The sequence below is a fragment of the Convolutriloba macropyga genome, unplaced genomic scaffold (genome assembly GCF_964194025.1).
Source record: "Convolutriloba macropyga unplaced genomic scaffold, txConMacr16.3 SCAFFOLD_1122, whole genome shotgun sequence".
Classification (NCBI taxonomy): domain Eukaryota; kingdom Metazoa; phylum Xenacoelomorpha; order Acoela; family Convolutidae; genus Convolutriloba; species Convolutriloba macropyga.
In genome coordinates, this window is record NW_027452157.1 from 14,137 (window position 1) to 36,782 (window position 22,646).

Genomic DNA, 22,646 nt, shown 5'->3' on the forward strand with positions numbered 1-22,646 from the left:
AAGTTGACCAAATTAAGAAAAAAACAGAGAGAACTTCACTAAGCCATTATTTATTTAAAAATCAGTTATTTTTAAAAGTCACAATGACCATAAGCTTTCAAGTAAAAAACTAAATGCAATAGCTTGGAGCTGTTTAGGAAACCAATCATTCGTGAGTTTTGATTTGATTTGTTCTGTTCTTTTGTTCATATAAAAAAGATCAGATTTTTTTCTAAAAAAAGACCGAGTGATTACAATCCGAATTCAATTCAATCAAAACTGGACCTGCTATTGCTTTTTGTCCATTAGGAATACTTAATTTTTCAAATGTTATAGATATAGATAATTTGTTAATTAAAAACTAAAAAAATTCGGCGTTTTTTCGGCGTTTTCAATTACAGAAAACTCTCAACAGGAGTTGAAGTAAGAATAGCCCCCTTTGAGTCTACAAAGATATTGTATTAGTGTTGTGTGGGGGTGTACTTCCGGCATATTAAATCAAAGTGGACTAAAGAAGCTAATTTTGTGCTGCTTTGATGAAAAAGGCCGAATTTTAAAATATTTAGCCCAAATTTTTGACAAAAAATTAAATAAAGATAATCAACAATACTTTTTTTGTCTTTAAAAATAAAATCAACAATACTATTCTAAAAACTTTTAACACACTTCAGCAAAAATTGATGAAAATTTAGGCAAAAACTCCGAAAAACATGAATAAAAACAACGGAATTCACTCTACTTTTCAAGTTTAAACCTCCATAACTCCCTATAAAAAACAAAAATAAAAAAAAATCTTTTTTGTAATTCCATATTCTACGCTGGACGAGCTTTCTGATGATACTTGTCTCAACTCTCTACGATGAATATATCGATCGGCGAAAATTGTCTGTACAAAAAAATCCATTCGAATATATAGTCCCCCCCCCCCCCTTAAGAGGGGTCTGAACAACAATTATCAAGACTAAATGAGAACTCCAACCTCAAAAGCATGGAAAGCGTTCAATTCAGTCATTTCGTTAACTTGATATAGGTTTTTTACTCAATCAATATTGTTTTTTAACCATGAAACTAAACTGTAATTGTTATTGAGAAGCGCGATCTCGTTTCTGCATGTTTTAGATGTTACTGGTTAAACGAACACTCCAGTAATCAACTACTAAGACGCTACTTTGAATGCAGATGTACAAACTTAATTTTGCATTTAGAAAATTAAGCATCAAGAATACAAGAATCAAAATACGTACAATTTAGTTCTTTATGATAGTCAAGAGTTAAGACAGCAATAATATGCGTGTAATTTTTGCTAATGTGAATTATTGTTAAATTATTTTTTAATTATGATTTCGAGGTTTCGAATACGTCGTTATATTCAGCGAAACTGGTCATTCATTCTTCTGTTATCTGTTGGAGGTTTTGCCTTGTTGAAATTGAAATGTTAGTATTGCTTTCTGTTGAATGTTGTTTCCGTAGTAGATAAAGTTTTTCAAAAGACTCATTTGATGGAAAAATTGGTGTGGTTGTGGCCTAATTATTTCTTGGTTGGAAAATTTCTATCAAACGACGTGTTCCTTGAAATTTAACAGGCATTTTTTTCGTATTACTCAATTTTTAGCCTGTTAATTACTCAATTTTTATGAGTTGATTAATTTATCTGCGGTGTTTTGACAATAGATTCCATTTAGATGGGGTTAATGATGGTGCTCATGGAGGGGGAGGAATGAAACGGGAAACAAGGAACTCGGAAAATGGGATTAAAGACAAAACGTAAGTATGCAATTCTTCTGTGTAAATTTTCCCGGAATCGGCTACAGAGTAAAAAAAACCTTCTTCGATCAAACTTTTTTTAAAATTACAATCGATCATTGATAACCGAAATAAAGGTTGAACGAAACGTGATTCAACACAAAAAATAATGTCGTTCAATAACGCAGAGTTTAACCTTGCGACTTATATATTTCTTCATTTTGGCGTGTAGATTTAAAATCCAAGATGAAAATAAACAAAAAACGCGCTTGATTCTAGATTCCTCTCATATAAAATTTAACATGATTGCGTAGGCTGTTGAAAAAACGCTTGCCGTCGTATTTGGTTTTCCCTTGAAGTAGGTTACAAGGAAAACAGTCCTTATTTATGTTGTTACCAGGTTTACAGAAACTGGCGTGAAAGGAAGTAATATGTAATGCAAAGCATAAAAAGTGCTCAGACATTTGTTCACGAATGAATTTGATGTCTAAGGTCCAACTAAACTGTATCTTTTCACATTTCTTACTAAAAGTTGAAAGAAGCATTTCACTATAAAATTATGAGAAAAACATGGTCCCAAAACGTTTCAAAAAAATTCTCATTAAAAGCACTGCCTGTAATATGTTGGTTAAACGTATCTTATCCGAAAATATGACACTTCACAAAAAATTTCCTGGCTAAACGAGTGACTGATTATTTTGAGTGATTCAACGCCGACCAATTAAGAAGAAATTTCATTTGAAGTGCCTGACCTTCTGAAAACACTATGACCTTTTGTTAAAGAAGAGCAAAACAAATCAATGTCAACGTGTAGAGAAGATCACAAACTATATTTTTAAACAATCGGTTGATTTGGTTTTGAAAAGAAAAACATTTCTGGTCAAGAGGAAAGGAGAGAAAAATGAGTATGCAAAAATGTTATACTTCTTTGTGCGATTTTATGATATACATCAACCAAAACAAAAACAAGTTTTGAAATAGCTGCTGACGTTAAGACATTCTAAAAAACGCCAGCTGAGTTGATTAGAGATTTTCAAGCGTTGAACAAGTGCTGCCTTGTAAAACTGCTGTATATGTCACTGGTTCGACTCAGTTTTGACATTAAAAACACATGAGACTTTGAACGCAAATTATATTTTAAATGAAAAACTTTTTTGGAAAAAAATTTCCCAAACTTTTTTTAAAAATGAAAACATGTATTTTCACGAAATTATACTTCAAACTTTATATATTAAAATTCATTAAGATAAATCCACTATAAATTTAATCGACATGACATTATTAATTAAAACAAAAAAGGTGATGAATCTATTAGCAGCACTCTTTGAAATGTTTAAAAATCATACTTTTAGAATAGTTTTTTTGCCAGGCGTAGACAACTAAATAAAAACATACATAGCACAATTTACTTCAGAATTCGATAACAATTGCAATCAATATCTGCCTTGACAAGTAAATGTGGTTTTATTGTCGATCTAAATATCCATATATAAATTTGGTTATATGGGGATAAATCAATCAAATAAAGATAGTTTATTGAAGAATTAGTTTTCGATTTACTGTATAGTGCTACTCGAAAGATATGTACATGAAAAGAATGAGCTATAATATTCAGAGCAAAAAATTAAAATTTCTGAAGAAAACAAAAAAAATGCTTTTTAAAGAGACGAAAGTTTAGCTGATTAATATTAAAAAACTCAAGAAATGCAAATCAAAACTGAAGCAAACGAAATTTTGACAAAATACATGAATATTTTATTCTCTATATTGAATCAAATTCTTAGTTACTACTACTGGCCTAAGTACGTTATTTTCAGATGAATGAAATTATCTGATTGCTCATAAAATTCAGTGTGCCAAGTCAAATCCCGTTTATCTCGAGTTGAATTAAGTTAATTTTTTCGCCGGTGAAAACTTTGATTAAGGGTTTCCCTTCATTGGTATTAAGAACTTTTGAAATAATATGGCATAACGGTATCTAAAATTAGATAACTAACGCGAGAACTATCAAAACATAGGTTATGAACTAGAAAAGAAATGGAATTACGAAGAACCGACCCAAAATAAGATACTGCAAAGCTGTGCTTAGATTGGACTTCAAAAGACAAGCACAAGAGAAAATGCCTACATCAGTTGGTTCTGTTTTTAAGTGAATAATGATGGCAGAACTAAAGAACAACAAAAACAGCAATACGCCAATACGTCTTTTGAATACTCACAACACAAAAAATAAACTGTTTTCTTTGTTTCTGTAGTATTAACAAAAGCAGGTTCCTCATAAGAAGGAGTATTCGTTTTTTCCGAATAATCAACTTTCCACATAGAATAAAGACCCAAATTCTATAAGAGGTTTTAAATTGTTATAAAAAGCTTAGAAAACTTTACATCTCAAGTAGAATGGAGTAATCGAAGATGAAAATATAAATATAATAGCATGATTTTTTGCGAGTGCTGTGACAGTTGTCGACGCTCTTATTATATATCAAAAATATTTCTTTGTAAATTTTAAAAAGTCAAAAAAATAAATTCATGATTTTCATAAGGTTCTTAAATTTTTGTTGTCTTTTTGAAATATTCAAGTGCTATTATTCTTGTTTCCGAAAACACTTGTTAAAGAAGCTGCATTTTGAATTTAAAAAAGGCAAGTCATCCAAAAGTTTGGCAAAATAAGCCAAAAAGTTGCTAAAATGGTTGCTTGAACTAATGAGTCTCCCGTTTTTAAAATGAAGAATTCTTAGAAGTTTAAATTATCTGAAAAAAAGTGAGACTAGAATAAGAAACCAAAAATGTAGATGCTAAACATAATCAAACAAATACGCAAATGTCATGATGCTTTTTTTGACAGATGTACCATTGAACAGCACATTTCGGCATTTTCGACTTTTATCAATTCAACTATAATTGTAACCATGCTACAGTTGTTACTTCCGCAACTTTTTAAAATTCATTCATTATTTCATTTAAAACAGTTATCTTCAATGGCAAACTAAGGTTTATTGTCCTATCCACTGGAACTGTAAGCATTTGACAAATTTCTAAGAAAGTTTCAACGAGTCCGTTGCCATGCCTGATGTGGCGTTGAAAAAAACTTATTTTATAATTATTCAATTATACGTTGCAGCCCGGGTCCAGGTATGATCGAGAAGTTACGTACATTAATCACTTAATTGTAATCGCCGAAATTCCTATAAACTCTCACGCTTTTTTTGTCACCTCAACATTGGTACCGCATTCACCCAAACCTGGATGGGTTTATATACTAGGTGATGGTTGCGTAAAACCCAGCTGGTGGCATATAAAGCTAACAATGTTTCGAAGTGACCGGAGTATTGGTGCCACGATAGCATGCCTGGACGCAAGTTTGGAGGCAGTAGGGTCGATACGACGATGCCCGAAATCTATGGCAACCAGGGTTGCAACTTCTTACAAATCATAAAAATATCATATATGAAATCCACATTTAACTAACTTTGGGCAAACTTACTCTGGCATTGGATATGGTTTCCGAGATACCATGAACTTTAATGTTTTTCAAGTGTCTCGATGAAATTTTCTCCATTACAATGCCTGTTTTTTTAGAGTTTATGGAGCAATGTCGATTTGTTTTCATGGTCAGCTATATGGTTGCCAAGTTACCATAGACTCCATATATGGCTTTGATATGGTTGCCAGGAAAGGTAATTATGGTGGTCAACCCGGGAATGACCATGGTTGTTTAACCATCTATTCATAAAAATATGTATGACCCCTTTATCGTTTCCCAGAAATCATACAAGTCATATATGACCTTGTATGCGTATCACAATTTTTGTATATTTTTGTGAGATTTTTTGAGTTACCTAATACTTTTGTTACACTGTGATTTATCCAAAAAAATAGTTTCAATATGTAAACAAAGCTGAGAAATTAACGCAAATAAATGATGAAATATTGAAGTAAATTGAGTGCTCGCTCTTTCGTCGTCAAAATACTTGCTTCATTTAGAATACGATAGGATACGATATGTTCATGATAAATTGTTTGCTCATTTCTGTCAACCCAGAGGGGAACATCCGCAGGGGAGCAACCCAGCCAAAATAGACCCTGACCTTGAAGTACACATGGTGGCCCTTCCGGATAACCCCAAACTGGTGGGCCAGGATTACAGGGCAAAGTGTCCGCTGAACTTCAACTGTCACTTCCACAAGGGTCCACAGGTCAAAGTGGAGAATATGGATCAATATGACGTCATTGTGGGCAGAGGTCCACCCGGAATGCAACAGCTGAGAAAGTAAGAGCCGTTTGCAGTTCTTCAGAAATTAAAAGATAAAATCAAGGGAAACGGAAAGCTTTATCAAATGAAATAGATAACCGGGCAAATTTTTTCAATCAAAATGAGTTGAACAAGTATTTTTAAGTGGAGAATCAGTGGGTCTGTAAATTGGTTTACCCCCCCCCCCCCCCCAAGTTTGGAGTGTGTTCTCTTACATTATTCCACAACAAATTTTCGAATTATAACAAGCTTCAACAAGAGGAAATGTTCACCAAACTTTTAGAAAAGAGCAGTATTGGATGAAAATTTAAAAACGAAAACATATGATTGCCATTGAAAGCTGTTTAGCTTCACTTAAAAGTATAGCCTGCAATTACGCAGAAATGTTAAGCAAATGGTCGGTATTTTCCTCGGATAAAATATTTAGGCCAAAAATTAAATCTGATCAGACCGCCCCAAACCATTAAACCACAGTGATGTCTGATCTTTTCTTGTGAGACTAAAGTGAACTCTGATCAGAATTTTCTGTACATAAAATCATTCCTGCCCGTCCCAAACCAAAGTCGCTTCTAATTATAGACTCAACACATATATATTTGTCTATGCCATTGTCCGATTTTTTTGCAATCGTTTTCCAAATTTTACCCAGACAACTGTCAATACCTACATGCGATCTACACTGCCTCTGACTTTGGTGGACTACAACAATTTGACAATCAGACCCGCTTGATCTCGAATGCAATTTAGATATATTTACGCTCCGAGTAATCTGACCATGCACTGGCGCTGAACGCAGATCAATCTCTTAAAACCACTTGCTTGCGTAACGATTAAAGTTTGCACCCAAAATTTCAATAACAAGCAAACGCAAAATGGAATGTGTTTTAGTTTTTAAGAAATATACGCTAACGTCGATAAACCGTCTCTCAAGCAATTTTTGCAAATTTAATAAAGAATTATGCCCAGTAAGAGCATGCAGAAAAGAAGTAGAGTTTCTTAAAAGTTTTTCTTTATTCACAATATTTCTTGATTCAGAGAATCGTCCACCTCTGACTTTGTTTATTATATAGCTTTCATATTGTTCTTGAATGGATATTGGCATGAAAAGTCAATATATAAACATAATACAAGAAAAGTCAACACTTACATGCGATTTACACTGCCTCTGACATTGGTGGGCTGCAGCGTTTTCATCGTCAGACCCACTTGATCTCGAAGGCAATTTAGATACATTTGAGCTCGAAGTAATCTGACCATAAAATAGCGCTGAACACGGAACAATCTCTCAGTGTCGCTATTTTGCATAAGGATTAAAGTTTGTACCCAAAATTTCAGTAGCAGAAATTCAAAATAAAAGGTGTTTTACTATTTAGAAAGAAAAAGCAAGCATAGAAAAACTGATTTCTTTCGCCATTTTTGCAACGGTAATAAAGAATTATACCAATTAAGAGGAAACAGAAAAGAATTGGATTGTCTTAAAAGTTATTTTTTGATTCAGAGTATTTTCCAACTCTGACATTGTTTATTATATAGCTTTCATATTGTACTTGAATGGATATTGGCATGAAAAGTCAATATTTTTAATCTTAAAATAAGTTTTTCACATAATAGATGTAAACGATTTGTTTTCGGGTTCTTTAATTTTTTCAAATTGTGTTTCAAGTGTGTTCTCTTACATCAATACACACCAAACTTTCGAATTACAACAAATTTCAACAAAAGGATATGTTCACCAAAGTTTTAAAAAAGAGCAGTATTGGATAAAAACTCAAAAACGAAAGCTTGACATTGCCACTAAACGCTCAGTTTGGCTTCCCTTAATAGTATATCCTGTAGTTAAGCACATATGTTAAGGATTAAAGTTTGCACCCAAAATTTCAATCACAAAAATTCAAATCAAAGGTGTTTTTCTATTTAGAAAGAAAAAGCAAAAATTGAAAAATTGATTTCTTGTGCCTTTTTGCGATTTGCTGGCCACGAATCTGAGCACAGCCAGTTTTTCATAGGAAGCGTCTTCATCTGCTGTTGTAATTTCTACTTATAACTGATTATTATTAGCGGATGGACTTGTTGCTTCTGATCAGAGATAGCAGACTCGAATTGAGTCTCTGGTCATAATGCTAGTTTATTGTTTGCTCGTAGTAGAGCCATTAAATGTTAACCAACCATTTAGAAAAAAGAGCACGTGTCATGACACGGTAAATCGTTATGAAGGAAATATTGCATGTGCTGTATGCAAATATAGTATGCACCCACTAAACTGGGGGCACAAACGGAAAAGATACGAAAATTTTGATGTTAAAACAACAGAAATTTAGTTGATTATCCCAGATCAAAGTGTACTCTTGTCACACTCAACTCAAGCCATTGTCCAGACTTTTACACTTCCGAAAACAGATCCACACCCTGTAATTTCAGTCGCAATCCCGCCTTGCTTTCTCAAAGATGGTCTGATCAGAGGTCCCTATGCTGTCGGACCTTAATCTGTGTCAGACTCATTGACAAACTTCAAAACTAACCTTCGGAAAAATTCAATAGGAACTAGCAATAGCTTTCAAAAATGAAAACCCAACTCCGTTACATCCTGCAAACTATTTGTTGATTACTTTTCCTTTTTCCTGACCAGGTTGTGGGAAGCTAGTGGCAAGAAACGGAACCCAAATCAACTTTGGATGTCAAGTCACGCTGAGCCAGTGTTAAATGGGGTCAATCATGCGGCTCTGGACAACAAAGAGTTCGACTCTCTCTTCAATTGGACCGCCTACCACTCCAAAAATGCCACATTTTACAACCGGATATTCCACGTCCGAAAAAACAGTCAATTGAGTGAGAACTTTGACAGTATTGTTTGTTTTGGGGGCTAAGATATGTCAATGAAACAAGAAATGACCAATATTTGCTTCCTACCCAAAGTGAGATTTGCGACCCACGTGAACTCTGATCACCCGGGCCGAGGTTTCACCCCTATTCCACCCCTAATTAGCGGGGATTAGGGTGTAATCCGTTTTCCACTGTTATTTATCGGGGAAAAGAGTGTAAGAGTGTAATTTTAAAAAATTACACTTTAATTACACTCTTTTGTCCACTCTTTTTACACTCTTTGTAAAGAGTGTAATTAAGGGTGGAATTATGATAGATTACACTTTTTTTCCACCCTTATATTAAGTATCAATTGTTTTTACACACTTTACACTCTTTTCCCGGTATTTTTGGGTAAAAACCTCGACCCGGGCAGACTGACTCGCGCCGCGCGTAAGGGGTATCATACCACCCACACCAAAATCGGCTCAGATCAGAGCAACTTCAGTCGCGCACTGGGTTGACACACCCTTTGGGTCACCCACTAGTGGTACTCCAGGCTGACGATTCTAACTGTTGAAGTAGCGGTAATCATTGGTATAATGTATTGATTTCAGGCATAATAGACGTCAATTTATAAGGTTGACTTCTTCGTTAAAAAATACTAGTTCCAAACAAAGAAAAAACTTTAGCTCAGCAGCAATTACGAGAACTTAGTCTTTGATGTGATCTTTGACCTTTATCAAGTAAAATTGAGAAATTCTCTTCAAAAAACAGTTCACTCAGGGCTTAAATATCTCTTCGTTGTTTCGTTTAGCCTAACGATGATTAAACCGCTATTAACGTCACTTTCGGACCAGTACCTCAAAGTGTGATAGGAAAGCCACAAGCAAGTACTCCACTTTGTGTAGGAACGTCCTTTGGGAGTGAGACTTTTATAAAAAAAGATTTTTCACTAAAAATTGCTTAAGGTTTTAAATCCCGACTTTTTTCCTCATTTTCCCGATTGTTCTTCTACTTTTCTTCCAGTTTTATTCTCACCTTGAAAAGTCTTAAGCTCAAAAATCTTTACTTTCCGCTCAGTTTTATCCTTCATCTTCAAAAGTCTTAAGCTCAAATTAAAGCCTTCCTGCCTCAAGTTCGCAAAACGGCGCTGGCCGAAATGGGCCAGTTAAGTGCACTTCTCTCTGAAGCACGAAACATTGCAGACGAAACATAACAAGATGAACAAGACTTCGTTCAAGTCAAAAACAAACGAAAACGAACCCGAAATTATCAAAACACCAACTCAGAAACAATCAGACCATTGATAAAAACGATTAATCCGAAACCAACACAAATTCATTTTGCTCGTTTGATAAGAAAAAACTTTCTTCAACTCAAAATCAATCGCATCAGAGAATTTCCAAACAACAATGACTTCTTTATCAAACCCGAAGACCAAACCACAAGAGAATGTCTGATGAACGCCTCAAATCTTCAACTTGTCTTTCCAAACACTTCTATCAACGCAAGAAACACTCTGCCAAAAGCCAAACCTAAGACCAGTTTTGTAATTGTAAATGTTCATCAGAGCATACAAGAAAACGAAGTGAGGGAAGAACTTCTCAACAACAATGCTATGAATGTGATCAAGGTGCTTCGGATAACAAGCAGGGCCACCGGAAAACCAACAAAACTGATTCGCGTAATAACTGATTCCTCAAACCATGTAACTGCAGCAGTCGAATATGGCGTTAAAATAGGCTGGGTGCTCCACCGCTGCGAACCAAGTAAAGAACCACCTCACATTAAACAATGCTTCAAATGGCAAAAGTTGGGTCATTCAGCAAGCGATTGCAAAGACGAATTGAGATGTCTACGATGTGCAGGCAAACACACTGTGAAAACTTGCAATGAATTGAAAGAACGAGCAAAATGTGCAAACTGTGGTGGCTCACACGCAACAGTGTAGAGAGGCTGTCGCGCATATCAGAACGCTGTGACTGAAGCAAATAAACAGAAACAAGAAACGAAATAATCAAGTGCGGTTACAAGGAAAGATACTCAGAACGCTCAGTCATTAACCACTACAAAAATTACTGTTCTAGTAGCTGAAGTTCTCAGTAATATAAGAAACAGTCTCAATACGATGTTCTATAGCGATATTATCAGCGTCGTTAGCAACAGTGCCTCCAGAAGGTTTAACGAAAGAATAGATGGACAAGAAATTCACGATAACATCAAGAAGGCAAACCTAATGCAAACTGTTAACACAAACAAGATTCAATCTAACAGCCAACAAATTCTTCAAAATGGACAATTTTACAATGGAACTGTGGTGGCTTAGAAAACAAAATTCATGAGTTGTTCTTGTTTCTGACGAAAGAAAACATCGACATTGCTTGTTTAAATGAAGTCAAGAAATGGCAAAAACGTTTCGAACATGAGAAATATTTCATTGTAACAGAAGCAGAAGCAAGCAACTTGCATGGGTCAGTTATCATTGCAAAAAAAGGCATTAATCTTAAAGAGGTCAGACCAATCATACCAAGAAAAAACAGTAACGGACAAGCATTAGAAATAATCGTTGTAAACTTGGAAACGCCAATCATTGGAAACTTATGGATAATCAATGTTTACAATTCACCCAATTAAGACCTAAATACTACTGAAATTTTTCACAACAATCCCCAGAACGTATTCATATGTGGAGATTTCAATTCTTCTCATCAAGAGCTCAATTGTACATACAACACCGAAAACGGCGAAAAATTGCTGGAAATAATTAATGAAGGAAACTTCAAACTACTGAACAACGGTTATCAATCTAATCAACATAGGAGCCAGAGCATGCTTAATTTACATTTCTGTAGTCTTTCAGTCCTTAAACACTTTGACACTTTTCAAGTACTAGAAGATTTTGGCTGCGACCACTCAGCGACACTTAAATCATTAAAACTGAAACTTCAAGTGAAACTCGATTTAAAAGCAAAAGTCGATTTCAAGAAGTTCAGAAAACATGCGAAAATCAGTTACAAAAGTTCCTGCTTGTACCCAATAAAATATCCAAACAAAGACAATCTGAATGAAACGAGCCATAGCATCATCGAGCTTACTCATAAATCAATTGATCAGTCCTACGTAAATCAAACGAATCTTCAAATTAGTCCAGAGATAATCAAATTAATCCAGCAAAAGAAAAAGATAACAAGGCAACTAAAACATGCAAAGGATGACACATTCTATCGATTGAGAAGGGAAATCAATTTCTTGCAAAGAGAAATCAGAAGACCATTCAAATGTTCGATTGAAAGACAAAATAGAAAATTAATTGAAACAGCGCAACAAGCAGGAAACAAGGGGTTCTGGAAAGCAATCAAAACCATCACCAGCGATAAACATCAGTCAAGCGGATCACAATTACAAATAACGTTTAAAGACAAAATTGTCTTAACTGACCATGAAAAATGTGAAATGTTCAAAAGCCTTCTGAGTGAGACAATGATAGAACACCAATACGAAAACGAAGATTTAAAAAAGCACTTTCTCTAGAGAGAACAAAACACAAAACATCTATCAGAAACCAATCCGAAAGAAACAACTGCAGAAATCATCTTCTTAAAAGTTGAAAATTTTAATGAAATTTTGAAAAAAAAACAAGTAAATCATGCCCTGGGCCAGACAAATTTAGCTATCAGCTACTGAAGGCGCTACCAAAAAGCATTAAAGCTCTCGTAAGCATAATTATTTCCAGGCTCAATTAACAATTCTTACGTGCCATGCCTTTGAAAAGACTCACAAGTAACAATGCTTCCAAAACCTCAAAAAGACAAGAAGAAAGCAGAAAATTACAGACCAATTAGCCTTACCAATTTTATTGCAAAGGTCTGTGAAACTGCTGTTAAAAATGTCATCCTAGACAACTGTGAAGCAAGAAAGTCTTTGGACCACAACAAAGTGCATACAGAGCAAACAGATGCACAACCGATAACCTCCTTGTTTTGACAGAGCATATAAGTGAAGCAAACCAGTGGTCAGAAATGGTGGTATTTGTCTGCCTTGATGTCGAAAAAGCTTTTGATGCAGTCTGAAGATTATGTTTGCTGTATGAACTCATTAAAATTAAAATACAGACGAAAATCATCAAATGGGGGAACTCCTTCCTCTCACAAAGAAATGTTTACGTGAAAATTAAGAATACGAGAAGCGAGAAGTTCTCACCAATAGCCGGGGTCCCCCAGGGTAGCATTGTGGCGCCCAAATTATTCCTAACTCATGTCTCTAACATTCCAGAAACGCCAGCAGAAATTTCTCAGTTTGCAAATGACTTTGCATTGTTTTCCAGGTCAAAGTCCAGTCAGTTAATACAAAGCAAACTCCAAGCCTCACTCAACACTCTCATAAAAAGGTGTGACAAATTGAAAATCAAAATAAACCCGGCCAAAACAAAGTACATGCTATTCAAAAACCCTTCGAAAAGACAAACAAGTCTCAGTTTAAACATCAACGGAAAACAAATTGAGGAAGCCAAAACCATAAAGTTCTTAGGAATAACCATGACGCCACAACTAAACTGGAATGATTATTATAAAGACATCACAAGCAGAGCAAACAAGCGAATCTTCCAACTGCAGCGTCTAAGCGACCTCAAAGTTGAGCAGGGGAGTTTACTTCTGCTGTAAAAGTCCTGGACCCGGCCCCAATTTCTATATGCAAACGCTTGCTGGCTAAACCAATCGCAAACGGTCATATCAATCATGCAAAAAGCGCAAATGAGAGCACTGAGAATATGTTTAAGGAAAACTCAGGGGTACAGCGTGCAAAAGTTACATGAAGAATCGAACTCACCTACTATCAGAAACATTCAGATACGGTTGGCAAAAGAATACATCAAGCGCGCACAAAATTGAAGAAAAATTACGGCTTATAGAAAAGAAAAGGCAATGTCCAAAGAACAACTGCAAAGGCACATTAGAGTTTCTGATTGATTAGGCTTACTCACATTACAACCGTTTCTTCCTATTTACTGATTTAAAAATCAGTGATCACCGACTAAGACCCAAAGGGTCCTTCGAGTCAAAGTCAGGATCTAATCTAGGGTCAGGAAGCTTCTTCGATCCTTTTGAATCAGAATCAGAAGTTACCCGCCATTTCCTAGGCTTTAAAATATGCTTCTGTCGCTTCCAAGCTCTATAGGCCTCCGACAGTCCATCCGGTAACAGCCCCTCAAACAGAGGAAGCTTCTCTCAGGCAATCTTCCGGGGATGCCTGGCTCCTTCGCCGAAGCTTTTGAGAGGAATGACCCGAAACATGCCATGAGGAAACTTCTCCTCTGGAGGATTGCTCTCGGGAGTAGTGCGTACAGGCATTTTGTTAATCCCCTCAAGCCTGAATGCACAGCATTTGTAAAACAAAATTCAAAACCGACGAACTTTGGACCAGTGATTCTAAAGTATCTCATTTATGTATAACGAATTCAATTCAAAAATTGAGAGAAACTCATCAGCCACGATAACTGAATAAAGACAATTCTCCAGCAGAGACGTGTGTTTATTGGCGCAGCACATAAGTATACTAAATGAAAAACACAGCGGGAGTTCGATCCCCCAACGCGCCTCAGCTGTATCGAGCAAACAAACAAAGCTGATTAATTCTCAGCCCTTCTTCTAGTTTTAGTTCAATTCAATATCTATTTTTTCTTTCCTCTTTTACCTACTTATTCTTTCTTTCTTCCCTATCCCTGACAAAACCTACCTTTATGCCCAACAATGTTCAATAACAACTGTAAACACGGCTAGCCAGAAGTAATCAACGACAAGTAATCACAATCAGGAAAAGCCAGTAAAAACCTTCCACGGTGTTTTTAATGGCTTCGTACCCCAATAACAGTTTACAGTTTAGAACCAATGTCCCAAATTTAAACTCAAACTCAAAAACTCTTCAAGCTGCTGCTGTAATAAACTTGTTTGTTGATGGTTGTACATGAATTTCCTTTGTGTGGTGTGAATCTCTTCGTTGTTTCGGGAACAAGATTTTTTCTCGGTTGGACTTCTTGTTTCTGAGCAGATCAGAAAACATGCGAAAATCAATTACCAAAATTCCTGCTTGTACCCACCAAAATATCCAAACAAAGACAATCTGAATGAAACGAGCCATAACATCACCGAGCTTACTCATAAATCAATTGATCAGTCCTACGTAAATAAAACGAATCTTCAAATTAGTCCAGAGATAATCAAATTAATCCAGCAAAAGAACAAGATAACCAGGCAACTAAAACGTGCAAAGGATGACACATTCTATCGATTGAGAAAGGAAATCAATTTCTTGCAAAGAGAAATCAGAAGACCATTCAAATGTTCGATTGAAAGACAAAATAGAAATTTAATTGAAACAGCGCCACAAGCAGGAAACAAGGGGTTCTGGAAAGCAATCAAAACCATCACCAGCGATAAACATCAGTCAAGCGGATCACAATTACAAATAACGTTTAAAGACAAAATTGTCTTAACTGACCATGAAAAATGTGAAATGTTCAAAAGCCTTCTAGGTGAGACAATGATAGAACACCAATACGAAAACGAAGATTTAAAAAAGCACTTTCTCGACAGAGAACAAAACACAAAACATCTATCAGAAACCGATCCGAAAGAAACAACTGCAGAAATCATCTTCTTAAAAGTTGAAAATTTTAATGAAATTTTGAAAAAAAAAACAAGTAAATCATGCCCTGGGCCAGACAAATTTAGCTATCAGCTACTGAAGGCGCTACCAAAAAGCATTAAAGCTCTCGTAAGCATAATTATTTCCAGGCTCAATTAACAATTCTTACGTGCCATGACTTTGAAAAGACTCACAAGTAACAATGCTTCCAAAACCTCAAAAAGACAAGAAGAAAGCAGAAAATTACAGACCAATTAGCCTTACCAATTTTTTTGCAAAGGTCTGTGAAACTGCTGTTAAAAATGTCATCCTAGACAACTGTGAAGCAAACAAAGTCTTTGGACCACAACAAAGTGCATACAGAGCAAACAGATGCACAACCGATAACCTCCTTGTTTTGACTCAGCATATAAGTGAAGCATACCAGTGGTCAGAAATGGTGGGATTTGTCTGCCTTGATGTCGAAAAAACTTTTGATGCAATCTGAAGATTATGTTTGATTTATGAACTGATTAAAATTAGAATACAGACGAAAATCATCAAATGAGTGAACTTCTTCCTCTCACAAGGAAAAGTTTACGTGAAAAATAAGAATACGAGAAGCGAGAAGTTCTCACCAACAGCCGGGGTCCCCCAGGGTAGCATTGTGGCGCCCAAATTATTCCTAATTCATGTCTCTAACATTCCAGAAACGCCAGCAGAAATTTCTCAGTTTGCAGATGACTTTGCATTGTTTTCCAGGTCAAACTCCAGTCAGTTAATACAAAGCAAACTCCAAGCCTCACTCAACACTCTCATAAAAAGGTGTGACAAGTTGAAAATCAAAATAAATCCGGCCAAAACAAAGTACATGCTATTCAAAAACCCTTCGAAAAGACAAACAAGTCTCAGTTTAAACATCAACGGAAAACAAATTGAGGAAGCCAAAACCATAAAATTCTTAGGAATAACCATGACGCCACAACTAAATTAGAATGAACATTATAAAGACATCACAAGCAGAGCAAACAAGCGAATCTTCCAACTGCAGCGTCTAAGCGACCTCAAAGTTGAGCAGGGGAGTTTACTTCTGCTGTACAAGTCCTGGATCCGGCCCCAATTTCTATATGCAAACGCTTGCTGGCTAAACCAATCGCAAACGGTCATATCAATCATGCAAAAAGCGCAAAACAGAGCACTGAGAATATGTTTAAGGAAAACTCAAGGGTACAGCGTGCAAAAGTTACATGAAGAATCAAACTCACCTACTATAAGAAACGTTCAGATACGGTTGGCAAAAGAATACATCAAGCGCGCACAAAATTGAAGAAAAATTACGGCTTATAGAAAAGAAAAGGCAATGTCCAAAGAACAACTGCAAAGGCACATTAGAGTTTCTGATTGATTAGGCTTACTCACATTACAACTGTTTCTTCCTATTTACTGATTTAAAAATCAGTGATCACCGACTAAGACCCAAAGGGTCCTTCGAGTCAAAGTCAGGATCTAATCTAGGGTCAGGAAGCTTCTTCGATCCTTTTGAATCAGAATCAGAAGTTACCCGCCATTTCCTAGGCTTTAAAATATGCTTCTGTCGCTTCCAAGCTCTATAGGCCTCCGACAGTCCATCCGGTAACAGCCCCTCAAACAGAGGAAGCTTCTCTCAGGCAATCTTCCGGGGATGCCTGGCTCCTTCGCCGAAGCTTTTGAGAGGAATGACCCGAAACATGCCATGAGGAAACTTCTCCTCTGGAGGATTGCTCTCGGGAGTAGTGCGTACAGGCATTTTGTTAATCCCCTCAAGCCTGAATGCACAACATTTGTAAAACAAAATTCAAAACCGACAAACTTTGAACCAGTGATTCTAAAGTATCTCATTTATGTATAACGAATTCAATTCAAAAATTGAGAGAAACTCATCAGCCACGATAACTGAATAAAGACAATTCTCCAGCAGAGACGTGTGTTTATTGGCGCAGCACATAAGTATACTAAATGAAAAACACAGCGGGAGTTCGATCCCCCAACGCGCCTCAGCTGTATCGAGCAAACAAACAAAGCTGATTAATTCTCAGCCCTTCTTCTAGTTTTAGTTCAATTCAATATCTATTTTTTCTTTCCTCTTTTACCTACTTATTCTTTCTTTCTTCCCTATCCCTGACAAAACCTACCTTTATGCCCAACAATGTTCAATAACAACTGCAATTACGGCTAGCCAGAAGTAATCAACGACAAGTAATCGCAATCAAGAAAAGCCAGTAAAAACCTTCCACGGTGTTTTTAATGGCTTCGTACCCCAATAACAGTTTACAGTTTAGAACCAATGTTCCAAATTTAAACTCAAACTCAAAAACTCTTCAAGCTGCTGCTGTAATAAACTTGATTGTTGATGGTTGTACATGAATTTCCTTTGTGTGGTGTGAATCTCTTCGTTGTTTCGGGAACAAGATTTTTTCTCGGTTGGACTTCTTGGTTCTGAGCAATGGTTAAAATTCATTCGCTAAACTTATTTCTCATAATTCAGTTGTTCTTAATTTTCTCAGCTTTGCAGTTAGAATAATTCTATCTTGATTCGAGAAGGAATTCCACGTCGCCTCATTAGAACCACAATTGTAGCACTAGTGCAGAGTAAAACTAAAAGTGGTAATCCAACAATTTAGTAATACATTGGATTCGCATAGAAATACATGGATTCAGATAATCTACAGCGCATTCGTGGCTCGATTACATACCTCCACAGCAAGAGGTATCACAATGTGCATTACGATACGCGTTTTTTATCTTATGTTTAAATCAGCGTTAGTTCTGTTGTCATACGAAAAACGTTCAAAAGCTGAAGCAACGGTATCGAGAATTTCACCAGTTTTTTCACCAATATTCTCAAAACTGACTACCAACTATTTTTTACTAATATAGAGCTCAAATGCGCTTTTCCTTTCTCTAAATCAATTCTACACCAAATTATAGGAAAAATATCATTGACACTGTTTTAATTAGTTAATTAGTTATTTAGTAGTAGAAGTACAATTGTTAGGAGACGCAATATTCTCTTTGTCTTCCTGCAAAAAGGTCCCGCTTCCGATTTATGGCCAAAGACTCAACAAACAGTGCAATGACTGTCCTTGAAGTCTATCTGTGGAACAATTTTCGTTTTGGTTTGTGCTTAACCTCCACCCGGGTCGAGGTATGACAAGCTGTGAATTTAATTTGGCAACAAATGTATTGACTGCGTAAAAATTATTGAAAAGGGCTAATTGTATAGTGAATAATTAGTTCTAATCGCTGAAAAATCTTGAAAAAATATCAGCTTTTGTCACAGCATTTCCAACAAAATTCAGCACATGTTTTATCACATCTCTCACATGAAATCAACAGTTCAAGAAGTTAACAACAAACGCATTAGGCGCTCTTTGGCATATAACATTCGGGTCTTTCCCATTATAGTCCCCCCCCCCCCCAGCTTAGTGGTCAGATAACCTATAGCCCCCACCCAATTATGGTAATTATACCATAATGGGGGCTATAACTCCATGGGGGGCTATAATGGGAAATACTCTAATATTCTTATTTAATTTTAAAATGCTTAATTCTCTTCTTTAATTTTTTGTTGCATCGGAGGAAAAATGTTTCATTTTTGGTATCCGAGACACAAAATACTCAAGGACCATTGTGATTATTGTGGTCCTCAAGCTTATCTTTCGCAAAAATTACAATTTAGTTGCTCTCTCTTTCTCATTCTATTTACATACTAAATTTTTCCCCTTAGCTATGGAGCAAGTTAGGAGCGAGTACCGCAAGTACAACAAAACCAAAGCCTTCTGCTGGGCCATCAACAACTGCAACAATGGCTGGACACCCCGAGTCACTCTGGGACTGGAGATCATCCGGAAACTGCCAGAGAAGATCCACATGTTCGGATCAGCAGCAAGCAACTGTTTCAAAACAGCGGCTGAGTTTATCGAGAATCATGGATCGTTCGGAGGATCTGCTAATCCTGAGACTAGCAGACAAGCTCATATGAGGGACTGCAAGTTCTACTTTTCATTCGAGAACTCAAATTGCTCTGGGTAAGCATCCTATACATATTCACTTGAAACCACCCCCACCCCCCCCCCCTCATCTTATATATATATATATATATATATATATATATATATATATATATATATATTCACTTGCTAACTTATCATATAATGATGCACTATGTAATGGCATATAGTCTGTAACTGGAGGGGGGGAGGAGGAATAACAGAAAAAAACTTATTTATACTGAAAAGAATCGGGACAAGAAATCGGTAGAGCTCATTTATCTTCCAGAGTTTAATTACCTGAAACAGGTGAACCTTTTTATGCGATGTCCAGGAATGATGCAAGGGTCGAAGAAATAGCGTATGATTACCCTTGTATGATGATGACATCATCTATAACCCTTGTAGGCTTACAAAGGAATGTAAACCCGGGCAGCAGCCGACAAAAGTTTGCCCAAAGATGACTGTGGCCTCTTGAAGGCTGGCCAAATCAAAGGCCAAAGTCTGCAGAAGGCGCTGGCAATAATTCGCATTTTTTGAAAAAAAATATTCTGGATTTTTTGCCTAGGTGTGCTTGTTGCTCGATGATACCCCAAATTGTGTGTTTAAGAGCTTAGTTTAGCGGGGATTGTTTCTACTTATTTGCGGGACAAAAATTTTTGTTCGAATATATAAATTAATCCAAAATTTTATAAATGTTTCATCAACTAATCTAAAAGTTTACAAATAATTTATAAAATGATTCAAAGATTAATAAATAGTTTATAAAATGATCCAAAGATTTACAAAAAATTTATAAATTAATGCAAAAATTGCAAAAAAAGTTATAAATAGTTATAAAAATGATGCATCTTTTTTGCAAATGTTCATAAATTAATATTTTATAAGTTATTATTTTTTTTATATATTATCGATTATTTTTCGATGGGGCTTATCAGTGCCGATTTGTGTTCCAGCTACATAACTGAAAAATTCAACAACCCCTTGCAGACATACGCAGTGCCAATTGTGAATGGGTGGTGGGCATCTTACAAAGAACAGCTTCCAGGGTCGTTCATTCACGCGAAACAGTTCCCCACGATAGACGAACTGACCGCTTATCTCGGGTACCTGCTAAGAAACGAGACTGCCTACCTGGAGTATCACAGGTAAAAGAGATTTAGCACAAACTTTTGAGAAGGATTCTGTTTTGAAGCCTTTGGTTAGCTCTACGGAACCAAAACGGATTTGGGGTCTTTCCCATTATACCCCCCAGCCCAGCTTAGTGGTCAAATAACCTAGAGCCCCCCATCATGGTAATCATACCATTATGGGGGGCTATAATTTCATGGGGGGGGGGGCTATATTGGGAAAGAACCCGGATTTGAATCCGTTTTTATCTCTCATGCGGATTTGAATGTAGAAGCAAAGAATTCTATCTCTAACAAATTTTTATTTTTTTTAAAAAAAGAGAATTAATAATATTATGACTTTGGATGTGTTCTGTTTCGGCCGCTCAGCTTAGCGGGCGTTTAATTATTTTTAAGCCCTCTTCCTGGAACACCTACCATTTTACATCGTAACGAACTATAAAACAACACATGTGAATGAAAAAAAAAGGGGGGGGGGGAGGGGATGAAGCAGAAAGATCTAAGACTTTTCTTATAAAAATGAAAATCCACTTTAGATTTGCAATTTTCACTTCTTTATAAAAAAAGACTTCGAGACTGTCAGTTTTGTGAAACGCTATGGTTACTGATAGAGAGGCTTAAAAAAATGTTTTTTTTTTAAGGTGGAGGACGATATACACAGTAAAACAGCACGAAGAGTCTAACATAGAGCGAGAGTGTGAAATGTGTCAGAAGGCGGCAGAGGTCAAAATGTCACTGAGGGGACCCAGTCCTCAAATCAGTACCATTCCTTCTCTCCTCAGCTACTTTAAAACTGACAAGTTCTGCCACTGCAATCGACATTTATAATAAATCTCTTTTTATGTTAATTTTGTAAAAATTAATTCACTATTTGTATATACCGCTACGAAAATGAAGCAAAAATGTTTTAAAAAACAATAAAACAATTTTCTTTGAAATTCATCCAATCTTGTAAATTCATCCAATAACTTGGTTTTGACGTTGATTTCGCCTTCAGCTCGATATGCCTCTCCCCCCCCCCCCCCCCCCCCAATTAGGCAAAAATTTAAACCCCCCCCCCCACATTATTTGAGCATGCATGATTATAGTTAAAGTAGCGTTTAATAAGTAGGGTTAAATCGAGTTTTTGTTATCTTTTGATGCCAATTAACTCAGTCACGCCTGATAAAGCTTAGCATTGACGAAAACGACGACAGACAAACAATAACAGACAAACAAAACAACTACCGCGACAGCCGGGAGGGAAAAACAATTTTGTGGCAGATTAAAAAGTCATTTTATTAAGGCGTCAGCAGCTTGTAGCTGAAACTAAGCCCTGAACAAAAAAGTATTTTAAAAAGACCTCAAATTTGAGACTAATTTTAAACCCAAAACAAGGAGGATCAGCAGAGAAAGTTGGCACATAATGTTCCAACTCATCGTGTAAAAACCAAAATTGCAAAGATGAAAACTGATCACAAAAAATAATAAATTGTTTCCAGCAGTCATTAAATATCTCCAAAATTACTTGTACAAATACATTTACAAAATTTGTCTGCGGCACAGGACTTTTAGGACAATAATCCGTTCTCAAGTGTCCGTTGCTTAATTTAGCTTGTTGACCAATAAAGAAAAAACAAAATCAAAAGTGTTCACCTATGTATCAGTGAATTTGAAAACAAAACTCAATTCCAGTTCAGGAACACATTTCAGCTGTAATCTTTGAACTCAAACAAAGTTCCGATTACGCAATCTTTGCCTAAAACATAATAATCTAAATCTGAAATTTATTGGCAAAACCTTTTCATTTCTGCCGTCAAAAAGTTTCAATCTTTTCGATGATTTCCTGTGAAAACCCTGGGAAAAACAGTGAAAATGATCTGGTTGGTTATTGTTTTTCTAACCTCTTTCCTTTGTTTAGGCAATTTTGCACAAAAAATTTTTATGAGATTGAAAAAAAACTCCGCTGTCATCTTAAGTTCATAAAAGTTTTCGGGTACCTCGGAGGTATGTAACTCTGATGCTTTATAAATCACATGTTTTTCTCTTAACTCAAGAGTGAGTTTTCTAAGTAAAATCAACCGTAGTATACGTTTGCTAATTAGTCTTTTT

General features: G+C 36.0%; 1 protein-coding gene across 1 annotated transcript; it reads left to right on the forward strand.

Moving 5' to 3' along the window:
* Positions 1–1,210: 1,210 nt before the first annotated feature.
* On the forward strand, positions 1,211–21,433 carry LOC142357256 (3-galactosyl-N-acetylglucosaminide 4-alpha-L-fucosyltransferase FUT3-like). The gene is made up of 7 exons (XM_075408905.1): positions 1,211–1,413; positions 1,662–1,743; positions 5,765–5,992; positions 8,601–8,800; positions 19,164–19,464; positions 20,382–20,573; positions 21,197–21,433. The coding sequence occupies exons 1-7, from the start codon at positions 1,317–1,319 to the stop codon at positions 21,381–21,383; spliced, it is 1,287 nt and encodes a 428-aa protein (XP_075265020.1). The 5' UTR covers positions 1,211–1,316; the 3' UTR covers positions 21,384–21,433.
* Positions 21,434–22,646: the final 1,213 nt, after the last annotated feature.

Coding starts and splice junctions, on each gene's coding strand:
- LOC142357256 (XM_075408905.1), top strand. CDS start 1,317: ATGATTTCGAGGTTTCGAATACGTCGTTATATTCAGCGAAACTGGTCA. Junction 1,414..1,661: donor TGCCTTGTTGAAATTGAAAT/GTTAGTATTGCT, acceptor GATTCCATTTAG/ATGGGGTTAATGATGGTGCT. Junction 20,574..21,196: donor GCCTACCTGGAGTATCACAG/GTAAAAGAGATT, acceptor TTTTTTTTTAAG/GTGGAGGACGATATACACAG.